At 38.0% G+C, this 17,661-nt stretch overlaps 1 protein-coding gene and 2 long non-coding RNA genes across 4 annotated transcripts; all 3 read left to right on the plus strand.

Annotated features, from left to right (window-relative positions):
* The first annotated feature begins 1,378 nt into the window (after positions 1-1,378).
* On the plus strand, positions 1,379-3,552 carry LOC137911440 (uncharacterized). The gene is made up of 4 exons (XR_011106114.1): positions 1,379-1,482; positions 2,236-2,285; positions 2,390-2,539; positions 2,636-3,552. It is a non-coding gene; the product is annotated as an uncharacterized lncRNA (long non-coding RNA).
* A 4,498-nt stretch (positions 3,553-8,050) lies between these two features.
* Positions 8,051-10,233, plus strand: LOC137911489 (uncharacterized). The gene is made up of 4 exons (XR_011106116.1): positions 8,051-8,136; positions 8,893-8,942; positions 9,047-9,196; positions 9,293-10,233. It is a non-coding gene; the product is annotated as an uncharacterized lncRNA (long non-coding RNA).
* A 1,242-nt stretch (positions 10,234-11,475) lies between these two features.
* Positions 11,476-15,517, plus strand: LOC137911517 (probable maltase-glucoamylase 2). 2 transcript variants are annotated; one of them, XM_068755898.1, is made up of 8 exons: positions 11,476-11,615; positions 12,900-12,949; positions 13,054-13,307; positions 13,429-13,496; positions 13,579-13,936; positions 14,190-14,248; positions 14,347-14,492; positions 14,577-15,517. In XM_068755898.1, the coding sequence occupies exons 2-8, from the start codon at positions 12,907-12,909 to the stop codon at positions 14,669-14,671; spliced, it is 1,023 nt and encodes a 340-aa protein (XP_068611999.1). In that variant the 5' UTR covers positions 11,476-11,615; positions 12,900-12,906; the 3' UTR covers positions 14,672-15,517. The 2 variants fall into 2 exon arrangements, with proteins under 2 accessions (XP_068611999.1, XP_068611998.1); XM_068755897.1 differs by having other exon boundaries at positions 11,477-11,615; positions 13,054-13,319.
* Positions 15,518-17,661: the final 2,144 nt, after the last annotated feature.

The following is a 17,661-nucleotide window of genomic DNA, read 5'->3' on the forward strand; positions in this document are numbered from 1 at the left end:
ATGCAGTATTAAATTAACCAGTACATAAAAACATTATAGTATAAGAAGATACAACAAATTAAAATGTACAGTAAGCACAATGTTCAATAAAACAGGCCATAAATAAAAGCAATATTCCGCTCAACGTGAGTAAAAAGCCAATGAGAAGAGAGACGTCTTCAGCAACAAATTAAACATCTCAAGAGTCTGGGCACATTTAATATTTAAAGGTAAGCTGTTCCACAATGTATGAGCAGTCACCGTGAAAGCGCGGTTTTCCCGTTTACACTTGGACATCGTCTGCTTGGCAATGAAAATAAACTTTCTATTTACGGAGACAGGAACATGTTTCATTTTTTTGGTTTTATCATAACGCTATCATTGTGTTAGCGTCTAAATTAATGTGACCATCAGAGTTTGAAAACGACCAAAAATGAATGTTAATGAAAAAAAATACAATTATTTTTTCTGAACTGCAGATTTGTATCATGTTACCTTAAAGGCACACTTGATATATTGCAGTCAGTCCTGTGTTTGTCTGTCTGTCTGTCTATCTATATCTCTAGCGAGCTAGCCAGAAAGCTAATGTCCTTGTGTTTACCAGTCAGATAATATATAATATTGTCAGATAATAATCTGACAATAATGGCAAAAAAAAAAAACATGTTGTCTAGCATTAATGCCTCACCTGAAGATTGTTTGTGCAAGTATATGCGTCTTACAGTTAGCATCACTCAAAAGGAATTTGATGATACCAGTCAGACCAGGGAGTGTTCAATGCTAAATTTGGATTCGATGCTACACTGCCAGTTTGAACACAATGGTGGACTTGCATGGCCTTCATGAATGAAGGGTGTGATATTGTCCTTTTCTTTATCAACATTTTTTTTTTTGTCAAGTAATCAAATAGTGTTGGGCGTTATGGACCTGAGCGTGTGTCACAATTTGACGATTTAATTAAATTGAGGGGAATCTTGTATAAAAAGCTATAAACCTTAACCTATATAATTAAATACACTCAAAGTGTGAAGCACATTTATTGATTTATTGTAAGCGTAGACGTGCTTGCTGACTCTTGAGATGGTAGAACAGTTTTGTCGCGTTCCCACCTTCTGCCGTCACCGTTGCTTTGCAAACTTTGTATATTATGGTCTCTCGCTCCACATCTGCTCTATTGAAACCAACCCTGTTTTTTTCCGTTTTAAATTCTTATTTATACCGGTATAAGTCATTTTCATATCACTGGAAGAATTTATACCGGTCTAAAAAAGATATTGCCCAACCCCGGGCAAATTGTTGCCCAACCCTGATGACCCACTTTAGTGTCAATTACACAAAAGACACTCAGGACAAACTAATGACGAAGTGAATCTTTTACATTCTTGCTGGTGTCACAGCACGTCATTGTGGTTTGTGTCAATGAATTAAACCCCAATAAATAAAGTCAGACAGGTGAACCAGGATCAGATAACCAGAAGCCTTCGGAGCAACTCAGTTAAAGAAGTAAGTCGACTCTGGAAAAACTGTCTTTGAAATTATATATTCTCATTGCATTTTTATTTATTTACACATTGCTTTCGGTAAGTACTTTTTTCCTTTATATTTGCTATAGGTTTATTTTTTACATTGAAAATATTGTTACACTGTCGTGTATTTTTTCTGTCTTTTAATTTAATTTATATTAATGTTATGATGGGGGGGAGTGACACAATAATATGTTGTTCGTTAGTCTCAGATTTTTGAAATATAAAATATTTTCTACTGCATTATTATACGCATTTGTGATTTCTTTTTTCACTGAACTGCAAGGAATTATTTTTATTTTTTTAATCTTCTTGCTACCTCATTTAACTTTTGTTTTGATAAATGAAAATAGATATGTTATACATAAATTGAACAACAACTCTTTTATGGTTTGTTTTTCACTACTGCCGTTTTTGGATGAACAATCTGTGTTTATCACATGAGAAAAAGGGCGAGACGGAGGTAATAGCAAAACTTTGAAAGTCAACCAAAGTTAGGCGTCTCTCGTACAGAGAATGTTTCACGGTAGTTCGGGGAGAAAGAGTGTCGCAATCGCTCGAAAAGACTGCAGAGATCATGGCCTGATGAATGGCCTGAAATATATAACTGAAAGGCAAATGTTCTTGTTCGTTACAGATTTAGAAAAACATCGCTGCTATCATTAAAAATTGTTGGATGTTTGCTGTTCATCTACGTTGTTTTTGAGTGTCGCTGTCCTGTCAAATGTTGCAGGTTCAAAATGGGTGCTGGACTAAAGTTAGCAATGTGGCTGATCCTTACAGGTAAGTTAATTTTTACTAAATAAAGAAAGGTAAAAAGAGAATGAAAATTAAAATAAAAGTTAAACAGGATGCAACACATCAGTCCCTCTGTTCTTTACCCACAGTCGCTGTTGGGCTTCATCTTATAATGGAGACACAAGCCAAGAGAGAGAGTGATGAATTAACATTCCTCGACGATGATGACAGAATTACAGGTGACGGATCGGGCGATGGATCAGATGGAACCACCCCAGCAACTCCGGCCCCAACAACAGGTACATTGTTTGTGCGAAACCCTCTTCTGGATGCTCTGATTTTATCCCTCAATTTCATGTTGTGTTTTCTTTTAAATTGTTTCCTTCTCTCAACAGTTACAGTCGTTTCAAGTGGAGCAAGTCACAAAATCAGTCTCATCGCTCCATCCGTCCTCGTGTTGTTGTCATGGCTACTGTCAAGCCAACATTAGGGTGAGAAAATGATCGCTGTCACTGGTATGAAAAAGGACTTCAAACACCCAAGAAGACCTCTGAGGGCTGCAACTGTCATGAAGCTTGTGAAGAGCTTTCCTTCATTAAACCTACATAATTTGGCTTTTTGTGCCATCATGACAAATTCAAAATTTAAACAGGAAGGCAAGTCCTTTCAGATTCGTAGAAACCAAGAATAATTACATCATCGTCAGTCTTGGTCCGTATAAAGGTTAATTAACCTGACAATGGGAAACAAATGTCACAATCTTCATGATGTTTTTAATGCCTTGGATGATTATCCAGTGATGCTTTTTATTTATATCAATACTTTTGCACAATATGATAAAAATACTAAACTTTCACGATAAATGATATAAAAGTTCACACATTATTTTATTTTACATGAATGCATTGTGCTTTTTTCCCACTGAATGTCTTGACCCATATGCCGCTCCTTTCATGGTCAAATCTGGGGAAAAGGATTCTTTATTTTTAAATTACTCCTTTGAAATAATAAGTAACGAGGACGCAACGACTTTGTCAAATGAATCCTAAACTATGCTTCTTTGCTAAACTGCGTGTTGATGGGTGAACAGTATTTACTGATTCTATAAAATGTTGTATACTCCAATAATGTCACCTGAGAAATGTATGTTTGGGGTTTTGTTTTATTATAACTCTGTCATCACGTTAGTCTTAATTAAGATTATCATCAGACTTAGAAAATGACGACAATTAATGTTAAATGTTAATGACATTATTAGGTCTGTACTGCAGCTTTATACCATGTTATATTAAAGACACTTGCTATATTGCAATCAGTCCAAACCATTATTGATTTTATCTCATTATTTATTTCTATCTATCTTCACCTTTCCCCTCTCATTTCAGATTCTGATTTTCCTCCATTCTGATTGTTAACTCCGCCCCTCATTGCTCTCACCTGTGTACCCCTACCTGGTATATAATTAGTCCGCGACTCCCTTGCCTCGAGCCAGTTCGCCTCGTCTATTCAGGCTGTCTCAGGTGTTTTGTTCCCCCTCATCGCCCTGTGTCAGGGCGATGACACAGGGCGATCGGATCCAGAATGAGGTCAGCAATAAATATGACATTTTATCCTTAAAACCCCATTTATCGATTCAAAAATCTGTTAAAATACACATCAACTCAGATTCACTTTTCATGGTTGGTGTATAAAGATACCAAGTACCATCTAGAACCTTTTGATGATGATCCAAATCACCATGTGGACGGTGTAAATCTAATTCGCAGGGGAATGAGCTACTTGGTGGAGGTCTGCGCTCTCTGAGTGCTTTTCTAATTTTATTTTTGTCCCTCTGCGTTATCTTGGGTATCTCCAGATCATACATTTTTTGCATGAATTTAGACTTCTCTATCAACAATAAATCCTTTTCTATTTGTTTACCAACCATTGCATCATGTATTGTTTTATTTCAGTGTAACGGCCTGAGGTGAATGAACTGTTTGGCGGAGGTTTGTGCTCTCTGAGTACCTTTCTCGTTAAATCCTCTGTAACAAAGGTTGAATTCTTTTTTTGAGGGTTGGCATGTCAGACAGCCCGTCAGTGAAAAAGACACCTAACGTGATTTGGATAGAATAGAACAGAATAGATTAATAGCTCTTTATTGTCATTACAACAAGTCTAACGAAATACAATATGAGAAAAATAATAGACCTTCATGATAACCGTAATATAAAAGTTCACAATTGATTTTATCTTATATCAATACAGTGCAGTGTGAGTTGTTTTTTTTTTTTGCACTAAATTAATTTAAACATGCACCTCTCCTTTTATGGCCAAACGTCACCGTAGAAATGTACGTCTAGACTCTAGACCATGGTTTATTTATATAGCACATTTAAAATACCAGATGGTTTGCCAAAGGACTGTGCAATCTATGAAGCCTTAAAATAAAGAAATGCAACTATAAAAATGGGGAAAATGCAGTATTAAATTAACCAGTACATAAAAACATTATAGTATAAGAAGATACAACAAATTAAAATGTACAGTAAGCACAATGTTCAATAAAACAGGCCATAAATAAAAGCAATATTCCGCTCAACGTGAGTAAAAAGCCAATGAGAAGAGAGACGTCTTCAGCAACAAATTAAACATCTCAAGAGTCTGGGCACATTTAATATTTAAAGGTAAGCTGTTCCACAATGTATGAGCAGTCACCGTGAAAGCGCGGTTTTCCCGTTTACACTTGGACATCGTCTGCTTGGCAATGAAAATAAACTTTCTATTTACGGAGACAGGAACATGTTTCATTTTTTTGGTTTTATCATAACGCTATCATTGTGTTAGCGTCTAAATTAATGTGACCATCAGAGTTTGAAAACGACCAAAAATGAATGTTAATGAAAAAAAATACAATTATTTTTTCTGAACTGCAGATTTGTATCATGTTACCTTAAAGGCACACTTGATATATTGCAGTCAGTCCTGTGTTTGTCTGTCTGTCTGTCTATCTATATCTCTAGCGAGCTAGCCAGAAAGCTAATGTCCTTGTGTTTACCAGTCAGATAATATATAATATTGTCAGATAATAATCTGACAATAATGGCAAAAAAAAAAAACATGTTGTCTAGCATTAATGCCTCACCTGAAGATTGTTTGTGCAAGTATATGCGTCTTACAGTTAGCATCACTCAAAAGGAATTTGATGATACCAGTCAGACCAGGGAGTGTTCAATGCTAAATTTGGATTCGATGCTACACTGCCAGTTTGAACACAATGGTGGACTTGCATGGCCTTCATGAATGAAGGGTGTGATATTGTCCTTTTCTTTATCAACATTTTTTTTTTTGTCAAGTAATCAAATAGTGTTGGGCGTTATGGACCTGAGCGTGTGTCACAATTTGACGATTTAATTAAATTGAGGGGAATCTTGTATAAAAAGCTATAAACCTTAACCTATATAATTAAATACACTCAAAGTGTGAAGCACATTTATTGATTTATTGTAAGCGTAGACGTGCTCGATGACTATTGAGATGGTAGAACAGTTTTGTCGCGTTCCCACCTTCTGCCGTCACCGTTGCTTTGCAAACTTTGTATATTATGGTCTCTCGCTTCACATCTGCTCTATTGAAACCAACCCTGTTTTTTTCTGTTTTAAATTCTTATTTATACCGGTATAAGTCATTTTCATATCACTGGAATTCAATTCAATTCAATTCAGTTTTATTTATATAGCGCCAGATCACAACATAAAGTCATCTCAAGGCACTTTACAGGATTAGCAGGGAAAGACCTGCAGGGAAACACAGAACCCAACTTGACCCACAAGAGCAACGGAGGCAAGGAAAAACTTCCCTTTAACGGGCAGAAACCTTGGACAGAACCTAGGCTCATGGTGGACGGCCATCTGTCTGGCCGGCTGGGTTGAGAGAGAGAGAAAGAGAGAGAGAGAGAGAATGGCAGGTCGGAGACGAGTCAAGGAGATGGATAGGGAAGTGATAGTGAGACAGAGCAGGAGCAGACAAAAACTAAATGCTAATGCTAGCGACGTGGACATCAGCCCTTTGGCCACAGGTCCAGGTTCTGCAGCACCACGGACAGAAGGACTAGCGACGTGGACTTCAGTGTTGAGGGACACAGGTCCAGGTTCTGCAGCACCACGGACAGAAGGACCTGAAAGAGAGAGAGGGACAAACAGCGGGAGAGAGCGAACAAGACTACGGGGAATAGAGACATATTGCACACATCTATTTATAACATAAATAATCAGATAAAGGGGGAGGAGCTCAGTGTGTCATGATGTTAAGCCACCAATGCTGCCTAATGACAACAGATTGATTATACTGATTACTGCATTGATTAGTTATAAGCTTTGTTAAAAAGGAAAGTCTTTAATCTACTCTTGAACATAGAGATGGTGTCTGTCTCACGAACCAAAACGGGGAGCTGATTCCACAATAAAGGAGCTTGATAACTGAACGCTCTGCCCCCCTGTCTGCTCTTGGAAATTTTTGGAACCACGAGCAGGCCAGCGTTTTGGGACCGCAGGGTCCTAGTGGGGCAATACGGGATAATCATCTCTGTAAGGTAAGGAGGGGCCTGGCCAGTGAGGGCTTTAAAAGTAAGTAGAAGGATTTTATATTCAATCCGTTCCCTAACAGGAAGCCAATGCAGAGACGCCAGAACAGGGGAAATGTGTTCTCTCAGTCTGGTCCCCGTTAAAACACGAGCTGCTGCATTCTGGATTAGCTGGAGATGTTTAATAGACTTTTTTGGGCAGCCGGACAGTAAGGAGTTGCAGTAGTCCAGTCTGGAAGTCACAAAAGCATGGACTATTTTTTCTGCATCTTTTCGGGTTAGTAGGTGCCTGACTTTTGAAATATTCCGAAGGTGAAAGAACGCAGTCCTTGAAATATGCTTTATCTGGGACTGAAATGACAGGTCCTGATCAAAGATTACCCCCAGATTCTTGGCAGTGGTGCTGGTGGACACTGAGACGCCATCTAGTTCAACTACAACACTAGAACAGACATTTCTGAGATGCTTTGGCCCAAGAACCAGAACCTCAGTTTTATTTAGATTTAATAACAGGAAGTTCTCGGTCATCCAGGAGTTAATGTCCTTAAGGCACGTCTGAAGTCTAACCAACTGATCGACTTTGTCTGGCTGAACTGACAGGTACAATTGAGTATCGTCCGCATAGCAGTGGAAATTTATGCTATGTTTCTTAATAATGTTACCTAAGGGTAGCATATACAGCGTGAACAGAATAGGTCCAAGCACTGAACCCTGTGGAACTCCATATTTAACTTCAGTGTACGTAGAAGATTCATCATGAACACGTACAAACTGAAATCTATCAGATAAATATGATCTAAACCAGTTTAATGCAGATCCTCTAACACCAACAGATTGTTCCAGCCTCTGTAACAGAATCTGATGATCTATTGTGTCAAAGGCTGCACTAAGATCTAATAAAATAAGCACGGAGACAAGTCCATTATCAGACGCTATTAAAAGGTCATTGGTGACTTTAACTAATGCTGTCTCTGTGCTATGATGAGCTCTGAAACCCGACTGAAAAACCTCAAATAACTTATTGTCTTGTAAGAATTCACACAGCTGACTGGAAACTGCTTTCTCTAAAAGCTTTTGGAAGAATTTATACAGGTCTAAAAAAGATATTGCCCAACCCCGGGTAAATTGTTGCCCAACCCTGATGACCCACTTTAGTGTCAATTACACAAAAGACACTCAGGACAAACTAATGACGAAGTGAATCTTTCACATTCTTGCTGGTGTCATAGCACGTCATTGTGGTTTGTGTCAATGAATTAAACCCCAATAAATAAAGTCAGACAGGTGAACCAGGATCAGATAACCAGAAGCCTTCGGAGCAACTCAGTTAAAGAAGTAAGTCGACTCTGGAAAAACTGTCTTTGAAATTATATATTCTTATTGCATTTTTATTTATTTACACATTGCTTTCGGTAAGTACTTTTTTCCTTTATATTTGCTATAGGTTTATTTTTTACATTGAAAATATTGTTACACTGTCGTGTATTTTTTCCGTCTTTTAATTTAATTTATATTAATGTTATGATGGGGGGGGGGAGTGACACAATAATATGTTGTTCGTTAGTCTCAGATTTCTGAAATATAAAATATTTTCTACTGCATTATTATACGCATTTGTGATTTCTTTTTTCACTGAACTGCAAGGAATTATTTTTATTTTTTTAATCTTCTTGCTACCTCATTTAACTTTTGTTTTGATAAATGAAAATAGATATGTTATACATAAATTGAACAACAACTCTTTTATGGTTTGTTTTTCACTACTGCCGTTTTTGGATGAACAATCTGTGTTTATCACATGAGAAAAAGGGCGAGACGGAGGTAATAGCAAAACTTTGAAAGTCAACCAAAGTTAGGCGTCTCTTGTACAGAGAATGTTTCACGGTAGTTCGGGGAGAAAGAGTGTCGCAATCGCTCGAAAAGACTGCAGAGATCATGGCCTGATGAATGGCCTGAAATATATAACTGAAAGGCAAATGTTCTTGTTCGTTACAGATTTAGAAAAACATCGCTGCTATCATTAAAAATTGTTGGATGTTTGCTGTTCATCTACGTTGTTTTTGAGTGTCGCTGTCCTGTCAAATGTTGCAGGTTCAAAATGGGTGCTGGACTAAAGTTAGCAATGTGGCTGATCCTTACAGGTAAGTTAATTTTTACTAAATAAAGAAAGGTAAAAAGAGAATGAAAATTAAAATAAAAGTTAAACAGGATGCAACACATCAGTCCCTCTGTTCTTTACCCACAGTCGCTGTTGGGCTTCATCTTATAATGGAGACACAAGCCAAGAGAGAGAGTGATGAATTAACATTCCTCGACGATGATGACAGAATTACAGGTGACGGATCGGGCGATGGATCAGATGGAACCACCCCAGCAACTACGGCCCCAACAACAGGTACATTGTTTGTGCGAAACCCTCTTCTGGATGCTCTGATTTTATCCCTCAATTTCATGTTGTGTTTTCTTTTAAATTGTTTCCTTCTCTCAACAGTTACAGTCGTTTCAAGTGGAGCAAGTCACAAAATCAGTCTCATCGCTCCATCCGTCCTCGTGCTGTTGTCATGGCTACTGTCAAGCCAACATTAGGGTGAGAAAATGATCGCTGTCACTGGTATGAAAAAGGACTTCAAACACCCAAGAAGACCTCTGAGGGCTGCAACTGTCATGAAGCTTGTGAAGAGCTTTCCTTCATTAAACCTACATAATTTGGCTTTTTGTGCCATCATGACAAATTCAAAATTTAAACAGGAAGGCAAGTCCTTTCAGATTCGTAGAAACCAAGAATAATTACATCATCGTCAGTCTTGGTCCGTATAAAGGTTAATTAACCTGACAATGGGAAACAAATGTCACAATCTTCATGATGTTTTTAATGCCTTGGATGATTATCCAGTGATGCTTTTTATTTATATCAATACTTTTGCACAATATGATAAAAATACTAAACTTTCACGATAAATGATATAAAAGTTCACACATTATTTTATTTTACATGAATGCATTGTGCTTTTTTCCCACTGAATGTCTTGACCCATATGCCGCTCCTTTCATGGTCAAATCTGGGGAAAAGGATTCTTTATTTTTAAATTACTCCTTTGAAATAATAAGTAACGAGGACGCAACGACTTTGTCAAATGAATCCTAAACTATGCTTCTTTGCTAAACTGCGTGTTGATGGGTGAACAGTATTTACTGATTCTATAAAATGTTGTATACTCCAATAATGTCACCTGAGAAATGTATGTTTGGGGTTTTGTTTTATTATAACTCTGTCATCACGTTAGAGTCTTAATTAAGATTATCATCAGACTTAGAAAATGACGACAATTAATGTTAAATGTTAATGACATTATTAGGTCTGTACTGCAGCTTTATACCATGTTATATTAAAGACACTTGCTATATTGCAATCAGTCGAAACCATTATTGATTTTATCTCATTATTTATTTCTATCTATCTTCACCTTTCCCCTCTCATTTCAGATTCTGATTTTCCTCCATTCTGATTGTTAACTCCGCCCCTCATTGCTCTCACCTGTGTACCCCTACCTGGTATATAATTAGTCCGCGACTCCCTTGCCTCGAGCGGGTTTGCCTCGTCTATTCAGGCTGTCTCAGGTGTTTTGTTCCCCCTCATCGCCCTGTGTCAGTTTACTTTTTGAGAGTAACTTTTGATCATCCTTCGGAGCCTTTTTTTTTTCAACTTCGTGTTTAAATGAAATTATTTGTGCCAAGATAGTTACCACAGGTTTCTCACACTGATTGGTGCATTTCTCAGCTCAGTTATGTGTTGGGTATGTGCAAGCAGACTGCAGTTGATGAAGTAAACATGAGAAACTGCAGTTGGTCAGGTACGACTGGAGCAACCTGAACACAGCTCCTTGAACGCCTGCATAGTGATTGAAGCGTGATAAGAGTTTCCTGCGCTTGACAGTGTCAAAAGCAGCCGTTAAATCTAAGCTAGTCAGGATAGTGGCACACCCTGAGTCCACAGTTAAAACGAGATCAGTAAACACTCTTAAAACAGCATCTTATGTTTCGTTTTTTTGTTTTATCATAGCGCTGTCATTGTGTTAGCGTCTAAATTAATGTTACCGTCAGAGTTTGAAAACGACAAAAAAAAAGAATGTTAATGAAATAAATACAATTATTTAGTATATTTTGTCTGAACTGCATGTTTGTATCATTGGCACTTTAGATGTTGCATTCAGTCTTGTGTCTGTCTGTCTGTCTATCCGTCTAGCTATCTATTTATCTAGCTAGCTAGCAAGGAAGCTAACATCATACATTGTATGTACGTGTATAAAGCGCTTGTGTTTACCAGTTATTATCTGAAAATAATGGCAAACAAAATGAGGTTGTCTCGTGTTAATGTCTCACCTGAACATTGTCTGCGCAACTATCTGCGTCTTACAGTTAGAATCACTTGAGAAGAATGTGGTGATGCCAGTTAGAGGAGGGAGCGCCGATGCTAAATATGGATTCGACGCTGCACTGCCAGTCAGAACACAATGCTGGACTTCTCGCACGGCCGTCAATCAAGATTGGAGGGTGTGATAGCTTAACATTTGTAGCTGCGCCAGTATCCTTTAGCAAAACATTTCTATGTCAAGCAATCATCTGATCGACCCACTTTAGTGACAAGCACACAAAAGCAGGGACAGACGAATGACGAAGTGAATCTTTCACATTCTTGCTGATGTCACGACACGTCATTGTGGTTTGTGTCAATAAATTAAACCTCAATCACAGAAGTCACAGAAGTGAACCAGGATCAGATAACCAGAAGCCTTCGGAGGAACTCAGTTAAGGAAGTAAGTCGACTCTGGAAAAACTGTCATTGAAATTATATATTCTCACTTAATTTTTATTTATTTACATATTGCTTTCGGTAAGTACTTTGTTTCTTCATATTTGCTATGGAGCTAGTTTTTTACATTGAAAATATTGTTACACTGTCGTGTATGTTTTTAGTTACATGTATTTTTTGTGTCTTTTAATTTCATATATATTAATGTTATGGTGGGGGGGGAGTGACACAATAATATGTTGTTTGTCTCAGATTTTAGCAATATAAAATATTTTCTACTGCATTATTATACGCATTTGAGATTTTTTTTAAACTTATATTTATGAAAGGCCAAAATATTTTTACAAACATATTTACTGAACTGCAAGGAATTATTCATTTATTTATTTTATCTCGCTACCTCATTGAACTTTTTTGTACTTTTGTTTTGATAAATGGTAATAGATATGTTATAAGGCCACATAAATTGAACAAAAACTCTTATGGTTTGTTATTCACTATGGCGTCATCTCATTTATTCATCCACAGTAAAAACTAAATTTAGAAATAAAACATTGCCACTTTTAATTAGCTCATTCATCGATGTCTGGAGACGTCGATGGCGCTGAATGGTGGTCTCGTGGAGATCCTCTTTGAATTTCGGGCTTCTACTCTTCTATGAGCTGTTCCCTGTTGAAGATAGCAGTGCCGTTTTTGGATGAACAATCTGTGTTTATCATATGAGAAAAAGGCAGGGCGAGACGGAGGTAACAGCAAAACTTTGAAAGTCAGACAAAGTCAGGCGTCTCACACTCGTACAGAGAATGTTTCACGGTAGTTCGGGGAGAAAGAGTGTCGCAATCGCTCGAAAAGACTGCAGAGATCATGGAATGGAATTTGGAATCACATTCCCTCATCAGATTTACCACGGCTTTCATCAGACTTGAACATTGTCATATATTTGAAAATAAATAGTTATTTTAACATCAAAAGCCCTTTGTTAAATTAATTTATAGAATTAACTCGTTCCTTTGATTGCTTTGGTGTTCACATAGTCATAGAACACAGTATTCTGTGGGTCTTGAAATATATACCAAATAATGATAATATTACCAAAATATCTTGGTTTTCATTATCCATCTTCCATCATCTCTTATTAATTTTAAATGGCCTGAAATATAAAATTGAAAGGCAAATGTTCTTTTCGTTACAGATTTAGAAAAACATCGCTGCTATCATTAAAAATTGTCGGATGTTTGCTGTTCATCTACGTTGTTTTTGAGTGTCGCTGTCCTGTCAATTGTTGCAGGTTCAAAATGGGTGCTGGACTAAAGTTAGCAATGTGGCTGATCCTTACAGGTAAGTTAATTTTTACTAAATAAAAAAAGGTAAAAAGAGAATGAAAATTAAAATAAAAGTTAAACAGGATGCAACACATCAGTCCCTCTGTTCTTTACCCACAGTCGCTGTTGGGCTTCATCTTATAACGGAGACACAAGCCAAGAGAGAGAGTGATGAATTAACATTCCTCGACGATGATGACAGAATTACAGGTGACGGATCAGGCGATGGATCAGATGGAACCACCCCAGCAACTCCGGCCCCAACAGCCGCCGCCACCGTAGCATTTGGCCTGACTTTTTCCTCACCTAACGACAGATTTACGGCAGACTTGCTGGATCTATCATCTCCGCGTTCTCGAAATCGCTCAAGGAATGTAATGAGAGGGGTAAATCAATCCAGAATCTATCATTAGTGTGTGTGTGTGTGGGGGGGGGGGCAGAAATGACTCAAGAAAAAAAAACGCTTTCTGTTTTTCTTCTTCTTTGCTCCTGCAGCTTGATGCCGTATACAGAGGCAATCCCAACACTCCCGGCTACATGCGTTCGATGGTTGTGAGATACAGGTGATTTATTAACACGGATCTTGTTATGATTTAAGAATCTTGATCCAAGAATTCTATTTCAAACCTGCCGCTCCTCTTCCAGGAATGGATCGGTCAGCAACGACGTCAGGCTTCTGTTCAGAAACTCCTCCAGCCTTCCTCAGAATTCTACAATTGCAAATACTTTCGTCCAAGCAAACAATTCCGGACTCGACATCAATCCCTCCTCTGTAGTTGTGACAACTCCTACCCGGACAGCCGCAGCTCCCGCCACGACAGCCGCAGCTCCTCCCCCGACAGCCGCAGCTCCCCCCACGACAGCAGCAACTCCCGCCCCAACAACCGCACTTTCTACCGCAACAATTGTGCTGAATTTCACAACTAATGGGACATTCATCCCTCCTTTACTGGATCCAACATCTGCACAATTCATGGCCAAAAAACGACTGGTGGAAGGCATAGTAAGTCTCTCCTATTGGGAGAAAACACAAACAATTTACCTGAACCAAATGAACTGCTAACGTTCAACAATATATATAACATGTCACAGTATTACTGCCAAACAATCACATTTTATTCACCGACACATCGTCCATAACTTCAACATTTATTCTTGATTTGTACTCTCAGTCTACACATAGTGAATTTAAATGTCTGAATAATCAGACACATCAACGTTCCTGTACTTACAAATACTTTTTTGTGTATCTGCAGATGAGCCCAGCCTTCCAGACACTTTCTGGATTTCTGAACTTTACTACCAATGGCTTCAGGTAATATTTTATTTGATGATGGCATCTTGAAATAATATTTAGAGTTTCTCATGTATTGATACATCTATGATCAAATTTTATGCTGTTTCCTTTTGTAGTCCCGGCTCAATTATCGTTACCAACAACATCATATTTCTCTCGACTTCTGTTCCCAACAACATGGAAATTGTGAGAGTTGTAATCGCAGCTTCTAACAACACAGCCTTGAACATTAACACCACCTCCATCACCGTGGACGGCGTAGGTAAGCAACGCTGAACGCTACCTCATCAGCAATGTACAATGCTGCAGAGCTCATCGCTAAAACAACGTTTCCTTCTCTCAACAGTTACAGTCGTTTCAAGTGGAGCAAGTCACAAAATCAGTCTCATCGCTCCATCCGTCCTCGTGCTGTTGTCATGGCTACTGTCAAGCCAACATTAGGGTCAGAAAATGATCGCTGTCACTGGTATGAAAAAGGACTTCAAACACCCAAGAAGACCTCTGAGGGCTGCAACTGTCATGAAGCTTGTGAAGAGCTTTCCTTCATTAAACCTCCATAATTTGGCTTTTTGTGCCATCATGACAAATTCAAAATTTAAACAGGAAGGCAAGTCCTTTCAGATTCGTAGAAACCAAGAATAATTACATCATCGTCAGTCTTGGTCCGTATAAAGGTTAATTAACCTGACAATGGAAAACAAATGTCACAATCTTCATGATGTTTTTAATGCCTTGGATGATTATCCAGTGATGCTTTTTATTGATATCAATACTTTTGCACAATATGATACAAATACTAAACTTTCACGATAAATGATATAAAAGTTCACACATTATTTTATTTTACATGAATGCATTGTGCTTTTTTCCCACTGAATGTCTTGACCCATACGCCGCTCCTTTTATGGTCAAATCTGGGGAAAAGGATTCTTTATTTTAAAATGACTCGTTTGAAATAATAAGTAAGAATTGAACGTGGCGGACTAACGAGGACGCAACGACTTCGTCAAATGAAACCATAAACGATGCTTCTTTGCTCAAATGCGTGTTGATGGGTGAACAGTATTTACTGAATCTATAAAATGTTGTAAACTCCAATAATGTCACCTGAGAAATGTATGTTTGGGCTTTTGTTTTATCGTAACTCTGTCATCACGTTTGTCTAAATTAATATTATCATTATTAGCTGCTGTAGACGAGACGATTGAAGTCAGTTGATGTGCTTGTGTGTCTGTACTGCAGGATTGTATCACGTTACAGTATATTAAAGGCACTCTATGGAGTCATTTTAGTTTTCAATCATTTTTGTGAGAAGGAACATGGAGGACCAGGGCCACTTTTTCTTTTCTTTTTACCAAAATGTCGATAATTATGTCAGAATATTCCCCAAAAAAAGTCTGGACATCTACACGGGGTTGTGTTCGTGCAGCCAACGCTAACCCATTTTTTTATTTGAATTCCGTGGTTTATGCCTATACTTGCATTCACTTGAGACAATATTCTTATACTTATCCTTACACTCTTCACCTAACTTGGAAAAAAAACCCCGGAAGAAACAGCAAAACCCGCTGAAACTATACGACATCACGAGAAAAAACATCAACAAAAAGTAGAGCGACAATGACAACCGCTCCCACATCAAAAACGACAGCAACAACAACACCCATTGTCATGGCAACAAAGCCCAGCGCTCTCCTACCCGTCTCCCTGATCGATTTTTGAATGGCTTAATTTGTAAAGATCGATGTCAAAAGACACAAAAAGGAAAATACATTCTTTCCACGCCCGTGTGTGTTTAGTGGGCCATAAATGACAGAGAGGAATTCCCCCAAACATTCCCACTGGTGGAATACAGGAGTAACTTGCTTGACAGGCTTGAAGAGGAGAGAATGATGTTGAAATGAGTAAAAACAAATATTACTTCCGCCAAGGAGGCTTGGCGGAAGTAACAAACAGAATTACAGAAAAACTGCTGGATGGATCTTGATGAATAAAAATCCGAACATCTCATTAAATTCTGACAGCAATCCGGAATGTCCCTCCGGATACAAAAATAAATCTGGATTTTCCCCATTTATTTATAATGGAGGCTTTAAAAAAAAACCATTCTTATAAAATCTGCATTCAATTCCCTCGGCACTGTCTAAAACGTCTTCTGGATGTGAGGTCAGGAAAAAAATATAAAATCTTAACATTCAAACCCATTTATGGATTCAAAAATCTCCAATTCTCTTTTACTTTTTCATGGTTAGTGTATAAAGATATATCAGGAACAATTTAGAACCGTGTGGACGGTGTAGATCCAATTAGGAGGGCGGGGGTTTGCGCTAGTTGCTGAAGTGACACGTTTCTGCCTTAATGCACGTAAAGTGACGTCATTTCCCCTTATAGGGTTCTTATATATTGAGACCATTTACCTGGGCTCATAGACGGGGGGGGGGGGGGGAACAAAGACTGAGAGCATTTAAAGCACGCAGAGATTTATTATTAAATATTTCTGCATTTTGGTGAGTATTTTTTACGACTTGTATCCTCTAAATTTATGCGACATTAATTAATGTACAGTATTCTAAAATGCAACTTAATAATTCGCATTTGGCAATAGGTTTCTGTTTATTTTAAATAAATGAGTGCTATTTAATTTGTATCCTATAATCCTTAAAAGAAGTTCCCATCCACCCGCGCCACTGACTTGGATTTCCTAGACGTTACGGCTTTGGTGAAAATTGATTTGACATTTACCAAATGTGCCGGTTAATATTTCTGTCGTGTTCAACATCGAGTTATTTAGTTAATTGATTCTGCGTAATTACGGGACTATTAAACGGCCGCTTTCATGAAGTAAATCTAATTAAAATTGAAATAATTAACTTTATTTTTCCTGGGCTATTCTGTAACTTGATTTGTCATGAAGTGGATTTCAGTGCGTTTCTTGGAATTTGCGGATTAAATCCGTCTGGAATGCTTCTGGTCACACGGGGGGGGGGGGGGGGGGGGGGGTCTTCGTCTTGGGGGGTGTCACTGGGATCACTGGGAGTTATTTCTAAAAAAACAAACTTTTTTTTACATTTTGCTGTTCAATATTCCAGATCTTGGGGAAATTGGATGCACTGCTGCTTTATCCTGCACCGATCGATATCAAAAACGTGAATCTGAAATCAATCCATTCCGGAATCTGATCGAACTGGTTGAACTGGAAAATGCATGACCCGCTGTGACTTCCGTGGTGAAAAATGTTCCGACCCGAATCTCTGTATTTTTAGAGACGCCGAGGAAGCGAGGATGGCGGCTGGAAGGATGACGTCATGTTGCCTGATTTTTATCGGTATGACTGAGTTACAGAATAATATGAAATGACACAACATGCAGATTATTACAGATTATTTACAGGTTACATTTAAAAAATAAAAATATTAAACAGATTTTGCCTT

This window comes from Brachionichthys hirsutus, chromosome 23, assembly GCF_040956055.1.
Source record: "Brachionichthys hirsutus isolate HB-005 chromosome 23, CSIRO-AGI_Bhir_v1, whole genome shotgun sequence".
NCBI lineage: Eukaryota > Metazoa > Chordata > Actinopteri > Lophiiformes > Brachionichthyidae > Brachionichthys > Brachionichthys hirsutus.

Coding starts and splice junctions, on each gene's coding strand:
- LOC137911517 (XM_068755897.1), top strand. CDS start 12,907: ATGGGTGCTGGACTAAAGTTAGCAATGTGGCTGATCCTTACAG. Junction 12,950..13,053: donor AATGTGGCTGATCCTTACAG/GTAAGTTAATTT, acceptor CTTTACCCACAG/TCGCTGTTGGGCTTCATCTT. Junction 13,937..14,189: donor AACGACTGGTGGAAGGCATA/GTAAGTCTCTCC, acceptor GTGTATCTGCAG/ATGAGCCCAGCCTTCCAGAC.